This window comes from Myotis yumanensis, unplaced genomic scaffold (assembly GCF_028538775.1).
Source record: "Myotis yumanensis isolate MYYU_CA2020_CCGP unplaced genomic scaffold, mMyoYum1.0.hap1 SCAF_3, whole genome shotgun sequence".
In the NCBI taxonomy this organism is placed as follows: domain Eukaryota; kingdom Metazoa; phylum Chordata; class Mammalia; order Chiroptera; family Vespertilionidae; genus Myotis; species Myotis yumanensis.
This window is the reverse complement of record NW_027223754.1, coordinates 168,987,046-169,001,400: the sequence shown is the minus strand read 5'-3', so window position 1 is coordinate 169,001,400 and position 14,355 is coordinate 168,987,046. Positions and strand designations below refer to the sequence as shown.

Here is a 14,355-nt window from a genome sequence, read left to right as displayed (position 1 = left end):
CCTCAACCAAGGTACATGTCCTTGACCGGAATCAAACCTGGGACCTTTCATTCCGCAGGCCGACGCTCTATCCACTGAGCCAAACCGGTCAGGGCTGATTTTAAAAGGGTTCTGGCAACTATGTTAGAAAATGACTCAGACTCCATGGTCCGGCCAGCATGGCTCAGTGGTTGAGCTTTGACCTATGAACCAGGACGTCATGGTTAGATTCCTGGTCAGGGCATATGCCTAGGTTGTGGGCTCAATTTCCAGTAGGGGACATGCAGGAGGCAGCGAACCAATGATTCTCTTCCATCATTGATGTTTCCATCTCTCTCTCCCTCTCCCTTCCTCTCTGAAATCAATAAAAAAATATTTTTAAAAATATATATTCCACTATGTGGAAGCAAGAATATAAGCAGGAAGACCACACAGGAGGCTAGGGCAGTAATCCAGATGAAGGATGGTGATGGCTTGGACCAGAGAAGTAGTAGCAAGAAAAACAAAAGCCGTCAGAGTTTTTATATAAAAACTAGAGGCCCGGTTAATGTAATTCATGCACTCAGGGGTGGGGAAGTCCCTCAACCTGGCATGCGCCCTCTCGCAGTCTGAGAGCCCTTGGGGGATGTCCCACTGGCAGTCAGACATCCTTAGTGCTGCCACCAACTCTCCTGCCACTGCAGCTGCGCTTGCCAGCTGTGAGCCCGGCTTCTGGCTGAGCAGTGCTCCCTCTGTGGGAGCTCCCTGACCACCAGGGGACAGCTCCTGCATTTAGTGTCTGCCCCCTGGTGGTCAGTGTGCATCATAATGACCAGTCGTTCTGCAGTTCGATCAATTTGCATATTAGCCTTTTATTATATAGGATTACCAATGATACAGTGAGGTGGTTGTTTTAATAGAGGATGCTAAGAGAGCAAAGAGAAAGTAACAATAATTCCACCAAAGGAAAGATTTGTAGTCAAAGTGTTATCTTAGCTGAGTCCTGAATAACATGTAAAAGCTCATCAGGAAAAAGAACCAGGAAGAACCCAGAGAAGGTACCTGGCAGGGAGCTGGTAGTTGTCAGGAGAAATACAGAGCATGATCCTTTCCCTAGATAACTGACAGTCTCAGAAGGAGGGCAAGACAGCAAATCACTTAAAAACCAGAGGCCCAAGTGCCACTTGCATAAAAATTAACAGAGGAATATTGGACTGCAGAAATAAATAATAATGTCAGCAAGACACTCAAGAAAAGGAGCCAAAGAAGTGGCAGGAAATGTAGGGAAAGTGAATCCAATTCAGAAAGGGCTCACAGGACCACCCCAACGGTTCTGTCAACATTGCACCTGCCCTTAACCGCCATGCAAGGTTCCCAGAAATCCTACCCTCCACCACCAGCTCTCACCAACAGACCACACCAGTACCTTGCCAAGAATTCCAAGATCACTCTGACAGGTACATCAACTGTGTTGTTTGTTTCTCAAAATTTCTAACATTTCTCCCCGTAATATATACTCAAAATCTAAGGTAAATTTTAATATGCTTGAAAAGTAATGTGTTGGGCGACTACAGAGGAGCTACACACCGAATTTCCTGTTGTTGCTTTTCTCTCTGCTCCTCCCCACTTCCGTAACTGTGATAGAAGGGCAGATTATACTCCTTCCTCTCCGAATTGGCCACTCATTCTCATCCTTCCCTACCCAAATCTGAATATCCTCTTCTCCCCAAAACCAAAACAGCAAAAATAGAACAGAAGATGCTTCAGGGCCAGTTTCTCCCCTGTTCCAGTTTACCCTCACCTGTCTTCCCCTTGTCACATGAAAGTTACCTTCCCTTTGCTTCTCAAAAAAAAAATCCACCATTACTGCCTGGGAACCCCTAAAAAAAATGCAAGTGGGCATGACCTGGTGCTAATTCCAAAATAAAAACAATATTTAAACTATAGTAAATGTTTAGTAAATGTTAGGCACAGTTTTATTCATGTAATCTACACATCAACCCTAAGAAGCAGTACTGTTGTTTTCTCAGTTGAAGCGGGGATCAGTAACAACATCAAGTTCACACAACTAGTGAACAAAGGAGACAAGATCTGAACCCAAGATGTCTCATTCTGAAGTCCACACTCTTATTACTGCACATCAATATAAACTTAGAATTACCTCCATCACTTATTTCCCTTTGTCTACATCTGTAGAGAGTGACCTTTCGAGCAATGGTTTACTGTCCTCATTCTAACTCTTCCCTCTGTAGGAAGAGACTCAAGGTCGCCAGGGTTCCCCATACCTTCCCCAGAATGAAGACTGTTAGCAGAGGTGCCATCAAGAACAACTCAAAGTATATCTGGCCAAGTGCCCAGATCCTGGAAGCTGGCCAAATGAGAAAGGAAAGAGTCGTGCTTCATCGTTTTTCCCAGCATCTCTCCCTAATTCTTTTTAATTACAATGGTCAATATTCGAGTTTCAATGAATATGAGTTTATACAGTGAAGCAAAAGCTACCATTAAAAATATATCCACTAACAAACTGTTTGCTTATAAAATGAGTTTCTACATAGACTGGCATCTATCTCTTCCATGTAAATTTTAAACTGAATCCCAGCAAAAGACGAATATTTTCATGAAGCCAATAAAATCATTATAAGAGAAGTGCTCAAATGAAACACAAAGACACCAACTTATGATGATCTAATGCAGGTATGTAAATTTTAAACATGAAAAATTAAAAATTGTATAAGAATTATGCATATCTCAAAACAATGATTTCACATGGAAGGGTTAAGACAGAGTTCTCAGGTATTTTTGCAAAAAACAAACAAGAACACCCAGCACTTGATTGTACTGTATTTCTTCTTATAATTAGCTCATAGTTAGAGGATTACCTACATTTTGTCATCTATAGACTAGAACATTTAATTTTCATATTTCCTAGTTTCACTCTTTAAGATAAAATCCCAAATTTGGGGTACTTTTTTACCCCTGTAATAATTTATGTAGATATCTTCCTTCTTCCATTACACTTTGGGTCCCATCCTTACACACAGAAGCAGTGTAACAAATACTTCATAAATTGAAGTAAAATCAACAGGAAATATCACACCGTAATGCCTTAATGTCTAATACCTAAGTTATCAGTTAGCAGGTATTAAATTATGAACAAATAATAACGAGAATGGGAAAGAGAATAGATGTCTGCAAGAATGAGTTCTGGGACCAGCATGAGGAGAATGAGCTGAGGTGGGGGCAGAGGGAGAGATAAAGCCAAAGAAAGGCAGGGGTCCTTCATTTCAGCTGCTATCCAGGGTGCACCTCAGCCATGACTTACAAAGTTGTCTATTTGCCAGAGCCCGTCAATATTGCTCCAGATCCTCCCAAATCAAGCCTAGTTGGCATACTGCAGAGATCCCTGGCACGTTTTTTAAAAACTATATTAATTTGAGAGAGAGACAGAGAGAGAGAGAGAAACATCAATTTGTTGTTCCAATTATTTATGCATTCATTGGTTGCTTGTAAGTGCTCCAACCAGAGATTGAACCCTTAACCTTGGAGAATTGGGACAACACTCCAATCAACTGAGCTACCCAACCAGGGCCCTGGCGCTTTTGACAGGAGACTTCTAGTTATGCTTGCCTCTGTCCGTAATTATGACTACCACACTCACTGGGTGCCAAACACCAAGTTGAGTGCTATCCATTCTACTTCCAAAATATTCATGCTTTCTAATTTTTCCCCTTCCACCTCACCTCTGGATTAACCTTTGGGAGGGGGGGAGGTTATATTTTTGAAATAAGAATTCAATAAAAAGACCCAGCAGTTGATTATACTCTATTTGTTCTCAGCATGAGCTCATAGTTAAATGATAACGGGAATCCCTTAAAGACTCAGAATTTAGTATGAAGATTCTGACTTTACGTGGAAGAAACCATTATAAGCCCCAAATGACTAGGAAAACTTTAATTCAGTAGTTCAAATTTCTAACCACTCTATAAATACACTCTCATGAATAGTTGTGGAGGACTGAAAAAAAAAAGTTTAATTCAGTTACAAACAAATGAATGTCAATGTTTAACATATACACTAGTTACCTATTGCTGCTATAAAAAATCACCACAAACTTAATGGCTAAATCAACATAAATTTATTATCTTGCAGTACTGGAGGTCAGAAGTTTAAAATTAATCTCATTAGGCTAAAATCTAGATGACTGTAAGGCTACGTCCCTTCTGGAGGTACTAGGGCAAAATCTATTTTCTTGCTTTTTATAGCTTCTAGAGGCTGCCTACATTCCTTGGCTCATGACCACCTTCCAATTTCAAAGTCAGAATGACCAATCTAGTCTTTCTCATTGTACCACATTGTATCACACTGACACTGACTCTTCTGCCTCCCTCCTCCATATTTAAAGGTCCCTGTAATTACATGGGCCCCATCCAGATAATCCAGGACAATCTCCATATTTTAAAGTCAGCTGATAACAAACTCAATTTTTTCTACAACCTTCATCCCTCCCTTGCCACACAACATATTTATAGGTTCTGAGGATTCAGTACGTGGACAGTTGGAGGACCATTATTCAGCCTACCAGTCTGTCCTTTACCCCCAAAGATTCACTTCCACCCCACATGCAAAATACATTCACTCTATCTATCCAAGTCCCCAGAAGTCTCAACCCATTAGATATCAACTCAAAATTTAAATCTGGTCTCTGAGTTCTTATCAATTCAAAAGGCCCAAATTTCATCATCTAAATTGGGTATAAATAAGGCTTTGGGTATAATCCCTTCTGAGGCACAATTCCTCTCTGTGAAACTCGAGAAACAAGTTATCTGCCCTAGCCGGTTTGGCTCAGTGGATAGAGTGTCAGCCTGCGGACTGAAGGGTCCCAGGTTCAATTCTGGTCAAAGGCATGTACCTTGGTTGCGGACATATCCCCGGTGGGGGGGGGGGGGTGGGAGGCAGCTGATCGATGTTTCTCTCTCATTGATGTTTCCAACTCTCTATCCCTCTCCCTTCCTCTCTGTAAAAAATCAATAAAATATATTTTTTAAAAAGAAAAGAAACAAGTTATCTTCCCCCAAAATAGAATGGTTGGATAGATATAGGGTAAGTTATAGACATTGCCGTTCAAAAAAGGGAAAAAATAGAAGTTAGAAAAATTAGACACTGGACCCATGCAATTTTGAAAACCAGCCAGGAAAACTGCATTTGGTTTCAAAGTCCAGGAATAATCTTCTGTGATTCTTGTCTCTACCTTCTGGGCTCTTGGCTCTGCCTTCTGGATTCTCAGTTCTGCCCTCTGATTCAGTGTTATTTTTTAGTACAGGTGGCACATGCTTGCAGCTGAGTATGTAAGTCAGCCTGTTTCTTGCTCGTAGAATTGTTGGAATCTAACAACCTTTTTTTATTATATCCCCTCATTTCCCCTTTCAGGAAGAGCCAGGAGTGTTTTGCTGATATAATATTCTCGAGAACCTTGTGGGTCTCCCACGTGTGCCATGGAGATTTCCCCCACTAGAAAAGAGCCTCTCTGTCAGAACGACTACAATCAATAAACCAACAAATAAGTGCTGATGAGGATGTGGAGAAAAGGGCACGCTCGTGCACTGTTGGAGAGAATGCAGATGGGTGCAGCGACTGTGGAAAGCAGTATGGGGTTACTTCAAAAAATTAAAACTGGAACTGCCTTATAACTCAGCAATTCCACTTCTGGGAATTGATCCAAAGAAAGCCAAAACACCAATCAGAAAGAATATATGCACCCCTATGTTCATTGCAGTGTTATTTACAATATCCAAGATTTGGAAGCAGCCCAAGTGTCCATCAGTAAATGAGTGGATAAAAAAGCTGTGGTACATTTACCAAATGGAATACTACTCAGCCATAAAAAAGAAGGAAGTCTTACCCTTTGCGACAGCATGGATCTGGAGAGCATTGTGCTAAATGAAATAAACCGGAGAAAGACAAGTGCCAAATGAGCTCACTAATATGTGGAATCTAATCAACAAAATGAACTAACATGACTCATAGGTAGAGAACAGATGACAACTGTCGGGGGCCAGGGGGAGGGATTGAGCAAAAAAGAGAGAAAAAAACTCCTGGGCACAGATGATAGTGTGGTGACTGCCAGGGGAAGGGGGGATGTGGGGAGAGGTGGATGAGGGCACAGAGGGCATAAATGGTGATGGACAAAGGCTTGATTTGGGCTGGTGAACGTACAATACAGTGTACAAATGATGTGTTGTAGAATTGTGCACTTGAAACCTGTATACTTTTGTTAACCAGTGCCACCCACTAAATTCACTAAAAAGAAAAGAAAAAAGAAAAGAGGCTCCTCTGCAGACAATTTCTGGATAAATCCATCTCTATTACTGGCTTCTGCTGAGATATTTGAGGTAATCCATGAGCCGCAGGTTCAATTCCTTAAAAGAGCCCTCTATGTGACTAAATATTTTGACCTTATTTCTGAGGTACTAGCAAAAGGATTTCCACCTACACCATTAGCTTCCTCTCTAGGGCAGGCTCTCCTGACAGTGAGTCTTCTAACTTTAGCATCTTTTCAATCTGGATAGGCTGAGAATTTCTCAAATATCAATTCTGGTTCCTTAACATTTCTTCCCCCAATTTATCTCTTTCCTCACACATTTTACTATGAGCAGAAAAAAAAAAACACCTTCAAAACTCTGCATATATATATCAGTTCAGCTAAATATCTAAATTCATTGTTTACAAGTTTGCTTTCCACATAACTGCAAGACACAATTCAGCTGAGTTTTCTGCCATTATCTAGCAAGGATTCCCTTCCAATAACATGTTCCTCATGTCTATCTGAGCCTTCACTGGCAGTGCCTTTAATGTTCATATTTCTACCAATAGTCTGTTCATGATAATTTAGGTATTCTCTAAGGCAGTGGTTCTCAACCTGTGGGTCGCGACCATCAGAAAACACATATAGCATATCAGGTATTTACATTATGATTCATAACAGTAGCAAAATTAGTTATTAAGTAGCAACGAAAATAATTTTATGGTTGGGGGTCACCACAACATGAGGAACTGTATTAAAGGGTCACGGCGTTAGGAAGGTTGAGAACCACTGCTAAGGTGACTTCGTTTTTTCTCTACCATACTGTTCATTTTCTTCTGAGTCTTCACCAATATCCACATTTTTCTATTAAGAATCTATTTCATAAAATATGGACTGTTTCTATCATGTTCTAGCCTATGCCAAATGTCCAAACTCCAAGCCACTTCCACATTTTTAGGTATTTCTTACAGCTGCCCCCCCCCCCCATTTCCATGTATCAAAATCTGTACTGGCTTCCTATTATTCCTATAACAAATCACCACAAACTTAGTGGCTTGAATCAATACATACTTCTCTCACAGTTCTGGAGATCGGAAGTTTAAAGTGAATCTCACTGGGCTAAAATCAAGGTGTTCAGCAGTGCTGTGTTCCTTCCGGACACTCTAAGGGGAAATCCATCTTCTTGCCTTTTCCAGCTTCTCATACTGCCCACATTCTGTGGCCTATGGCCCACTTTTATCTTCAAAGCCAGCAATGGCGGGTGTGGTCATTCTTTCATTGCGCCCCTCTTCTATCTCCTCTTCCAGGTTTAAAGGATCTTTGTGGTTACTTGATACCTACCCAGATATTCCTGGATAGTTTCCTTATCCTAAGGTCAGCTGGTTAGCAACCTTAATCCTCTGAGCAACCTTAATTCCACACTGACATGTAACATGACATATTCTCCATTTTCCAGGATGAGGATGTGCACATATTTGAGGGACCATTATTCTGCCCACCCTAATATATCTCTGTATAATGACATTTTTTTATTACTCTATATAAGGATGACCTAGCATGTAACCTGGTCCCTGATTTCTTCATTTGCTTCATTTCATATCACAACCCATATGTTTCCACTACTCTTGATTTCTTCCTTTTTCTCAAATGCTTATTCCAGAATTTCTGCTCATGCTATTTCATTGCCTTTGTTACTCTTCTTCTCTGAATCTCCACAGATCCCCTTCTCCAGATTACTTTTATTTATCCTTCAGCTATCTGCTTAAATTACTCTTCTTCAAAGACTGGATCCTGTGACTCCCTACATGGAAATGTAGAGTCCCATTACACCCTTAGTTGTACTTCATATCATTTTTCTTAATGATGATTAAAGTATCTGTGTGCTTGTTTGTATAATGACTATCTCAAGCCACTATGAAAACAAAGTTCGCACTTCTTCATTTGTTATATGCTTAACACCTAGAAGAATAGTAATTATACAACAAAATTTATTTGGATGAATGAACAGGTCTCCTTTAATCAACATCACAACATCAATTTTATAATTGAGGATAAAAACTCAGAGACATTAAGTCATTTCACCATAGTAAAACAGGAAATGAGATTCCACTTGGGTCAGTCTGGTTTCTGAGTCTGTCTCTTAGTTACTGTGTTACTTTATTATATTGGGGACAGTAAGTATTATCCCTAAATCCACATAGGCTCACTAACCATCATACTGAAGACAAATATTGTCACTCACTTTCCTTAATGCAGTTACCTTTGTCAATGGCCCACCACCAAATGCCCAATTTCACTCTTGTTTTCATATGTTGGCATAAGAGTTAACTTGTGAACATATTTTCCTTTGAATGCCTATATAATAAAGTATAACTATCAAGTAAAAGTAGATTCATATTGCACAACAATTTACAAAACTTATTTATAGTTTCAAAAAGTACTGAATTACAGTCCTAGCCAGTGTGGATAAGTGGTTAGAGCAGTGATGGTGAACCTATGACACCCGTGTCAGAGGTGACATGCGAACTCATTTTTTTAGTTGATTTTTCTTTGTTAAATGGCATTTAAATATATAAAATAAATATCAAAAATATAAATCTTTGTTTTACTATGGTTGCAAATATCAACAAATTTCTATATGTGACACGGCACCAGAGTTAAGTTAGGGTTTTTCTTTTCTTTTTTCAAAATATATTTTATTGATTTTTTTACAGAGAGGAAGGGAGAGGGATAGAGAGTTAGAAACATCAATCAGCTGCCTCCTGCACACCCCACACTGGGGATGTGCCTGCAACCAAGGTACATGCCCTTGACCGGAATCGAACCTGGGACCTTTAAGTCCACAGGCCAACACTCTATCCACTGAGCCAAACTGGTTAGGGCAAGTTAGGGTTTTTCAAAATGCTGACACGCTAAGCTCAAAAGGTTCGCCATCACTGGGTTAGAGCATTGGCCCATGCCCCTAAGGGTCACAGTTCAATCCCTGCCCTGGTGGGGGTGCATGTGGAAGGCAACCAATGGATGTGTCTCTCTCACATCAATGTTTCCCTCTCTCTTCTCTCTCCCTTCTCTCTCTCTCTCTCCCCCTCCCTCCCTTCATTCCACTCTTTCTAAAAATAAATGGAAAAAATATCCTCAGGTGAGAATTAACAGAAAACAAACAAAAAGTACTGAATTGCAAGAATCTTAAAAATTGCTAAAGAGAATAATGAAGTAGGCAGAAGGAGAAGCAATATTTAATGAGGAAAAAATCACTGGGAAACTATACATTGAAATTATTTTAAAGCTAAGAACAAAAGAAAACAGTTACACCACTGCAGGAAAAATTTGATGGCTCAAAATCTGTTTCACCTATTTAAAAGATATCTGATAACTCAAAGTAACTTATCTGATAGGTTTATTTGAAATCTGAGGACATCTCACAGGTTTTGTAATTTGTTACTATTCTTGCTATGCCATTTTACACACTATACAAAAAGATCTGCAGCACTCACAATTGACTATAAATTGAATCCGTAAAATCTTCAGAGTCTGAAAGCTTTTGTCTCTCTAAAATCCACAGAATCCCAGTGAAGCAGTAGGAGGGAGTCAGAACTGATTTCTTAAAAATAGTTTCCACATTCTAATAACAGGAATAAAAAATCTTTCCAAAGTAACTATGGAGTAAGGCCAAAGGTCTACCTGCTGTCTATTTCAGAATCTAAATCTCAGAATAAAAGAAATCAGTAGAATACAATCAATACATCAGGAATACATGCCTACTGAGAACACGGCAGGCAGCAAATACTTGCTGATTGATTGGCTATATGAAATAAAGTTCATCATTTGGCAGGAAATGAAATTTTACCTCTTCAAATCTCATACACAGTATTTGTTAGGCATTTACTCTAAATCAGAGATTTTCAAATGGTGTGCCACAGAGCATGCTGGTGTGCCACAAACATTTTTAAACCATACCTAACTTTTTAGTCTGGGGCACTCACCTCTTTTCCCTTAGACTGTCAAATTTAAAAAAAATTAAAGACAACAGCCAACACAACAATAACCATCTGGTGTGAATGAATCAAAATTGTACCTACTCTTTTTATTAGGTCAGCAAAGAATATATTTTCGGTGTGGTGCAGAATTTTAGTAATTAGTTTATGTGTGCCATGAAATGAAAAAGGTTAAAATTGCTGCTCTAAATATTGGACTTGGTACCAATAAGAAAACAAAAATAGCCAATTCATCAATGTGCACTGTATATAGTTACTATGAACAATTAAAAGAACATATATTTCATGAGATTTATGTATTTGCAATATAATGCCAAACTTGAAGAGCTGGCAATCTAAATAAAAATGAATAGTAAACATTCCTTTAAAAAATGAATCATGATTAATTAAAAATAAATAAATGAATGAATCATGAAAAGACATTGATCTCTTGAAACTATTTCTTAGAAATTGTCTAATTGTCTAGCATGAGGACATAAAATGCCCAGTCCTGGAGGTTTGTATTTGCGACAGCTCTTCAGAAGAAAGTATGAAGAACACTAATATAATTTAAAGCAGTGGTTCTCAACCTTCTGGCCCTTTAAATACAGTTCCTCATGTTGTGACCCAACCATAAAATTATTTTCGTTGCTACTTCATAACTGCAATGTTGCTACTGTTATGAATCATAATGTAAATATCTGATATGCAGGATGGTCTTAGGCGACCCCTGTGAAAGGGTCGTTCAACCGCCAAAGGGGTCGCGACCCACAGGTTGAGAACCGCTGATAAATTTTAAAGGACCTTTGAAAAATTTAAGGCACTTAAACACTTCTTTTTAATAGGAGCTTTAGCTTCTGTAAAGCTCCCCAGTTACACAAATAAGCAGTCCTGAAATAACTTTCTATTGTGTTCACAAGAATTTAAAAGCAGTCATAAAAAAAAGAAAGAAAGGAAAAGGAAAAGAAGCTTAACCCTAATGACACTTCTATTTTACTCTGAATTTTTCTAACAGTCTGGTTTTATTTCCTTTATTAGATTTAGTCATTATTTTTAAATGATATAATACACCCCCAATCCAAAAAAAGACCTTTAAGTAATAAAAATAAATAAGTAAAATATAATTTTCTTATATTTGTCACAGAAACATTTAGTACGCTCACCCTAATGAAAAAAATTACATTTTTATTTCTTATACAAGTAAACTTGTTTTAAATAAATGCAACACATGTCAATTTCCTCCTCCTTCAACTATAAGCTTTGGTGTTACTGTCCATGGTGACACTTACTGGCTGTATCAGGCAATAGCACCACCACAGAAACATGGGGTTTTTTTTTATGTCTATTTCTTGGTGGCACATTTGCTGAAGTGGTTTTATTTTGCATATCTAACTTTTTAGTAATTATGAGTTACACTTCTTTTGAAGTCATGGCACCAAAATCACAAAAGAAAAATCTAGGTGGGGTGAGGAAGGGAGAAGACACTTTAGTCAGCCTACCAGATATGTTACACCAAACTCCATTTCTCCTTTGCCTTCATCTCTCCTTCACCATCTGAAACTAATCTTTCTGAATGTGGTTAGCCACCTTTTAGAAACTCTTATTACAGCATCTTTCCACAAATCCAGCAATGTTCAAAAGCTTCAGTAAATCAAAGTCAGGGGCTTGATGCATTGGAATTTGCTTCTGACTATACAACACATTTAAATATAGTTTAAATGTAGGCACTTGTGCCAATGCCTCGTAACTTCAAAAAAAAGTTTTAAAATCCTAAGTATACCAGTCATGGTGATGCCGGTATACTTTTGAATTAGCGCACATTTGAAATATTTTCCAAGTAATTGTTAAGAAATAGTATTCCCTGTCTCTTGTCATTGATGAAGAAGGAAAAATCATGATCTTCCAATGAGGAATCTTGTCCCAGATATATTGTTTGTGATGCACAATAGATAAAGCTACTGGGAGGTATTCATGTTTCCAGAAAGCTACCCACATGAAGAAATTCCTCCCAACCAGGCACCATTGTACTTGAAACTTTCAGAGAGCAGTGTCTTAACTACGATTAAGCTATCCTCCTTCCTACCTAAATCAATTTTACCCAAATGAGGCATTTGTGTTATAATTCATTGTTCCCCAGACTCTAAAATCTACCATCTGCCATTGGAGTTTCTGTACAGTAATTAAGGCACTATCCATTAGAACTGGCAAGAGTACAAAGTAAGGGGCGGGGGGCTGGCGGGAGGCGAGAAAAACCAGGCCATTTAAAAAGAGATGGAAGGTGTGTGTATTTCACACTGACCCCTCCACATCTCAGCTCAGATCCTATCGCCCATGAAGCGGCACAGAGGAGTGGTCAGGCCACTCCCGGGCTTATCTGAACTAAACCTGCACAAGGATTCAGCAAGCTCTTCATACCTTGAAAGAGAAAGGCTTTCGTCCCATTATGCAGCCCGGGGACCTGGCGCACTCCGGTCGTGGACTCCCCAAGTTCTAACTCTGTTAAGACGTCAATCTGCAGGGAAGGGTCCACACCAAGCCCCCACACTGGTGGCAGTGGGAGTGGGAGGAGGAAAGAAAGAGAAAGCTCCATCAAAATGCATGCCTCTTCCTCCAGGGCAGCAAAGAACCGCGTCTGGAAAACATTGGGAACTGGGGAGAGGCGGCTCCCTCCTGGCCGCGCGGAGAGCCTTACCTGAGACCAGCAGCCACGCTTTAAATAGCGGAGCACCCCGTCCCATTTCCCTGACCTACTTCAAACCCCTCTGGGTGCAAAGTTCCCCTGGGGCCCTCAGACCCTGGACTAGGGGTGTGACCTGCCCTTCCGTCTCCAAGACAAGCACAGAGAAAACCCAAATCTAAAGCCGCCCCCTCTGCCAGGCTTCCCACTCCAGACCTACTTGGGGCGGAGGAAAAGCGAGGCGTCTGTCCCCAGTCAACTGGGGCCAACCCTTCCCCCCCGCCCAGCGCTGGGGCCACTCACCTGCTCCGAGACCCAGGATCAAACAGAAGGTTCTCAGTAAGACCCGAGACTCCATGGCGTGGATCTGCTCAGTCCATCGTCCCCCTCTTAATAAAAATAAAAATAAAAATTGAAGCGGTCCTTGGAATCAAGCGGGAAAATAGCGTTTGTCTCTCCTGCCGCTGCCTCGGATTTACAGATTAGTAGGATTAGTACGGTTTGGTTGCCTAAAACAGAAAAGGGAGGACCCCCTGGCACGTGAAGAACTTGGACCCTCCAAGCTCACACCGTTCCCACACGCAGCGCCCAGGAAGCGGGCGGGCTGGGAAGGGGCCCAGAGGAGGGGAGACTTGCCCGGAGGCTGCTTTGCGGGGAAATTAGCTCCTGAGCCGGAATAAAGGCAGCAGAAGGCACGCACACCCGGAAGGAGGGAGGCGGCCCCCCAAAAAGCCTAGGATGGGGCAGCCCAGCACCCGCCCGTCTTCCCAGCGCCCAAACCTGTTGTAAAGACAGAGACAATGGAGAGAGCACAGAAGACGCTCGGTGGAGAGACAGCTCCTCTGGGGAGGGCGGGGCGGGACCTCGGAGGCGGGGAGAGGAGGAGGAGGGAGGGACCGCCGAGGGCGAGGCCCGGCGCTGTGCGTCCCTCTCCCGCACCGGCTCCTAGGTTTCCAAGACCCATCTAGCCAGTCCCAGAGTGGCTGCAGCTACCACCCTCCTCCTCCCTTACTCCCTGGCTGACCTGGGCAAAGCCAGCCTCCTCTCCGGATGGAAAGATGTACATGCAAGGTGCTAAGTTGATGGGTGGTCTTTCTTCTTACCCCTTGATTTCGGGCGCGTGTCTTGAAAGACAGAGAGAAAGGACCAACAGCAGAGCGGGCAAGACTAGAAGGAGACACGCTCGCCCGCCCTTTTGGCAAAGGAAAGAAAAGCCCACGAAGGATCTTGCGCGGGGCTCCCGAGCAGCCCGGGCGCTGCAGAGAGGACTCCCTCTGAGGGGCGTGCAGAGGAGGGCTGCCAACGCACGCTAGAGGGAGACTGGCGGAGACGGGTGGCAAGCCTAGGAAGCCCTGGGAGCCCTGGAGGGGAGGATCCGTGCCAGGGGCGGGGCGCTGGAGAGCTTCCCAGGTGCGGAGAGAACCAGGAAGAACTTAGCCAGGAAC

General features: G+C 41.5%; 1 protein-coding gene across 2 annotated transcripts in view; it reads right to left on the bottom strand.

The window, feature by feature from the left end:
• NELL2 (neural EGFL like 2) overlaps positions 1-14,092 on the bottom strand; it is a 338,372-nt gene extending 324,280 nt beyond the window's left edge. The window contains exons 1-3 of one of the 2 annotated variants that reach the window (XM_070410390.1): positions 14,014-14,092; positions 13,214-13,299; positions 12,649-12,777 (exon numbers count right to left, since the gene is read on the bottom strand). In XM_070410390.1, coding sequence (XP_070266491.1) covers positions 12,649-12,777; positions 13,214-13,268 — 184 coding nt within the window. In that variant the 5' untranslated portion in view covers positions 13,269-13,299; positions 14,014-14,092. Of the gene's footprint in view, positions 1-12,648; positions 12,778-13,213; positions 13,300-13,690; positions 13,753-14,013 lie in introns of those variants that run through there. The other variant, XM_070410389.1, reaches the window with a different exon arrangement.
• Between the last annotated feature and the right edge of the window lie 263 nt (positions 14,093-14,355).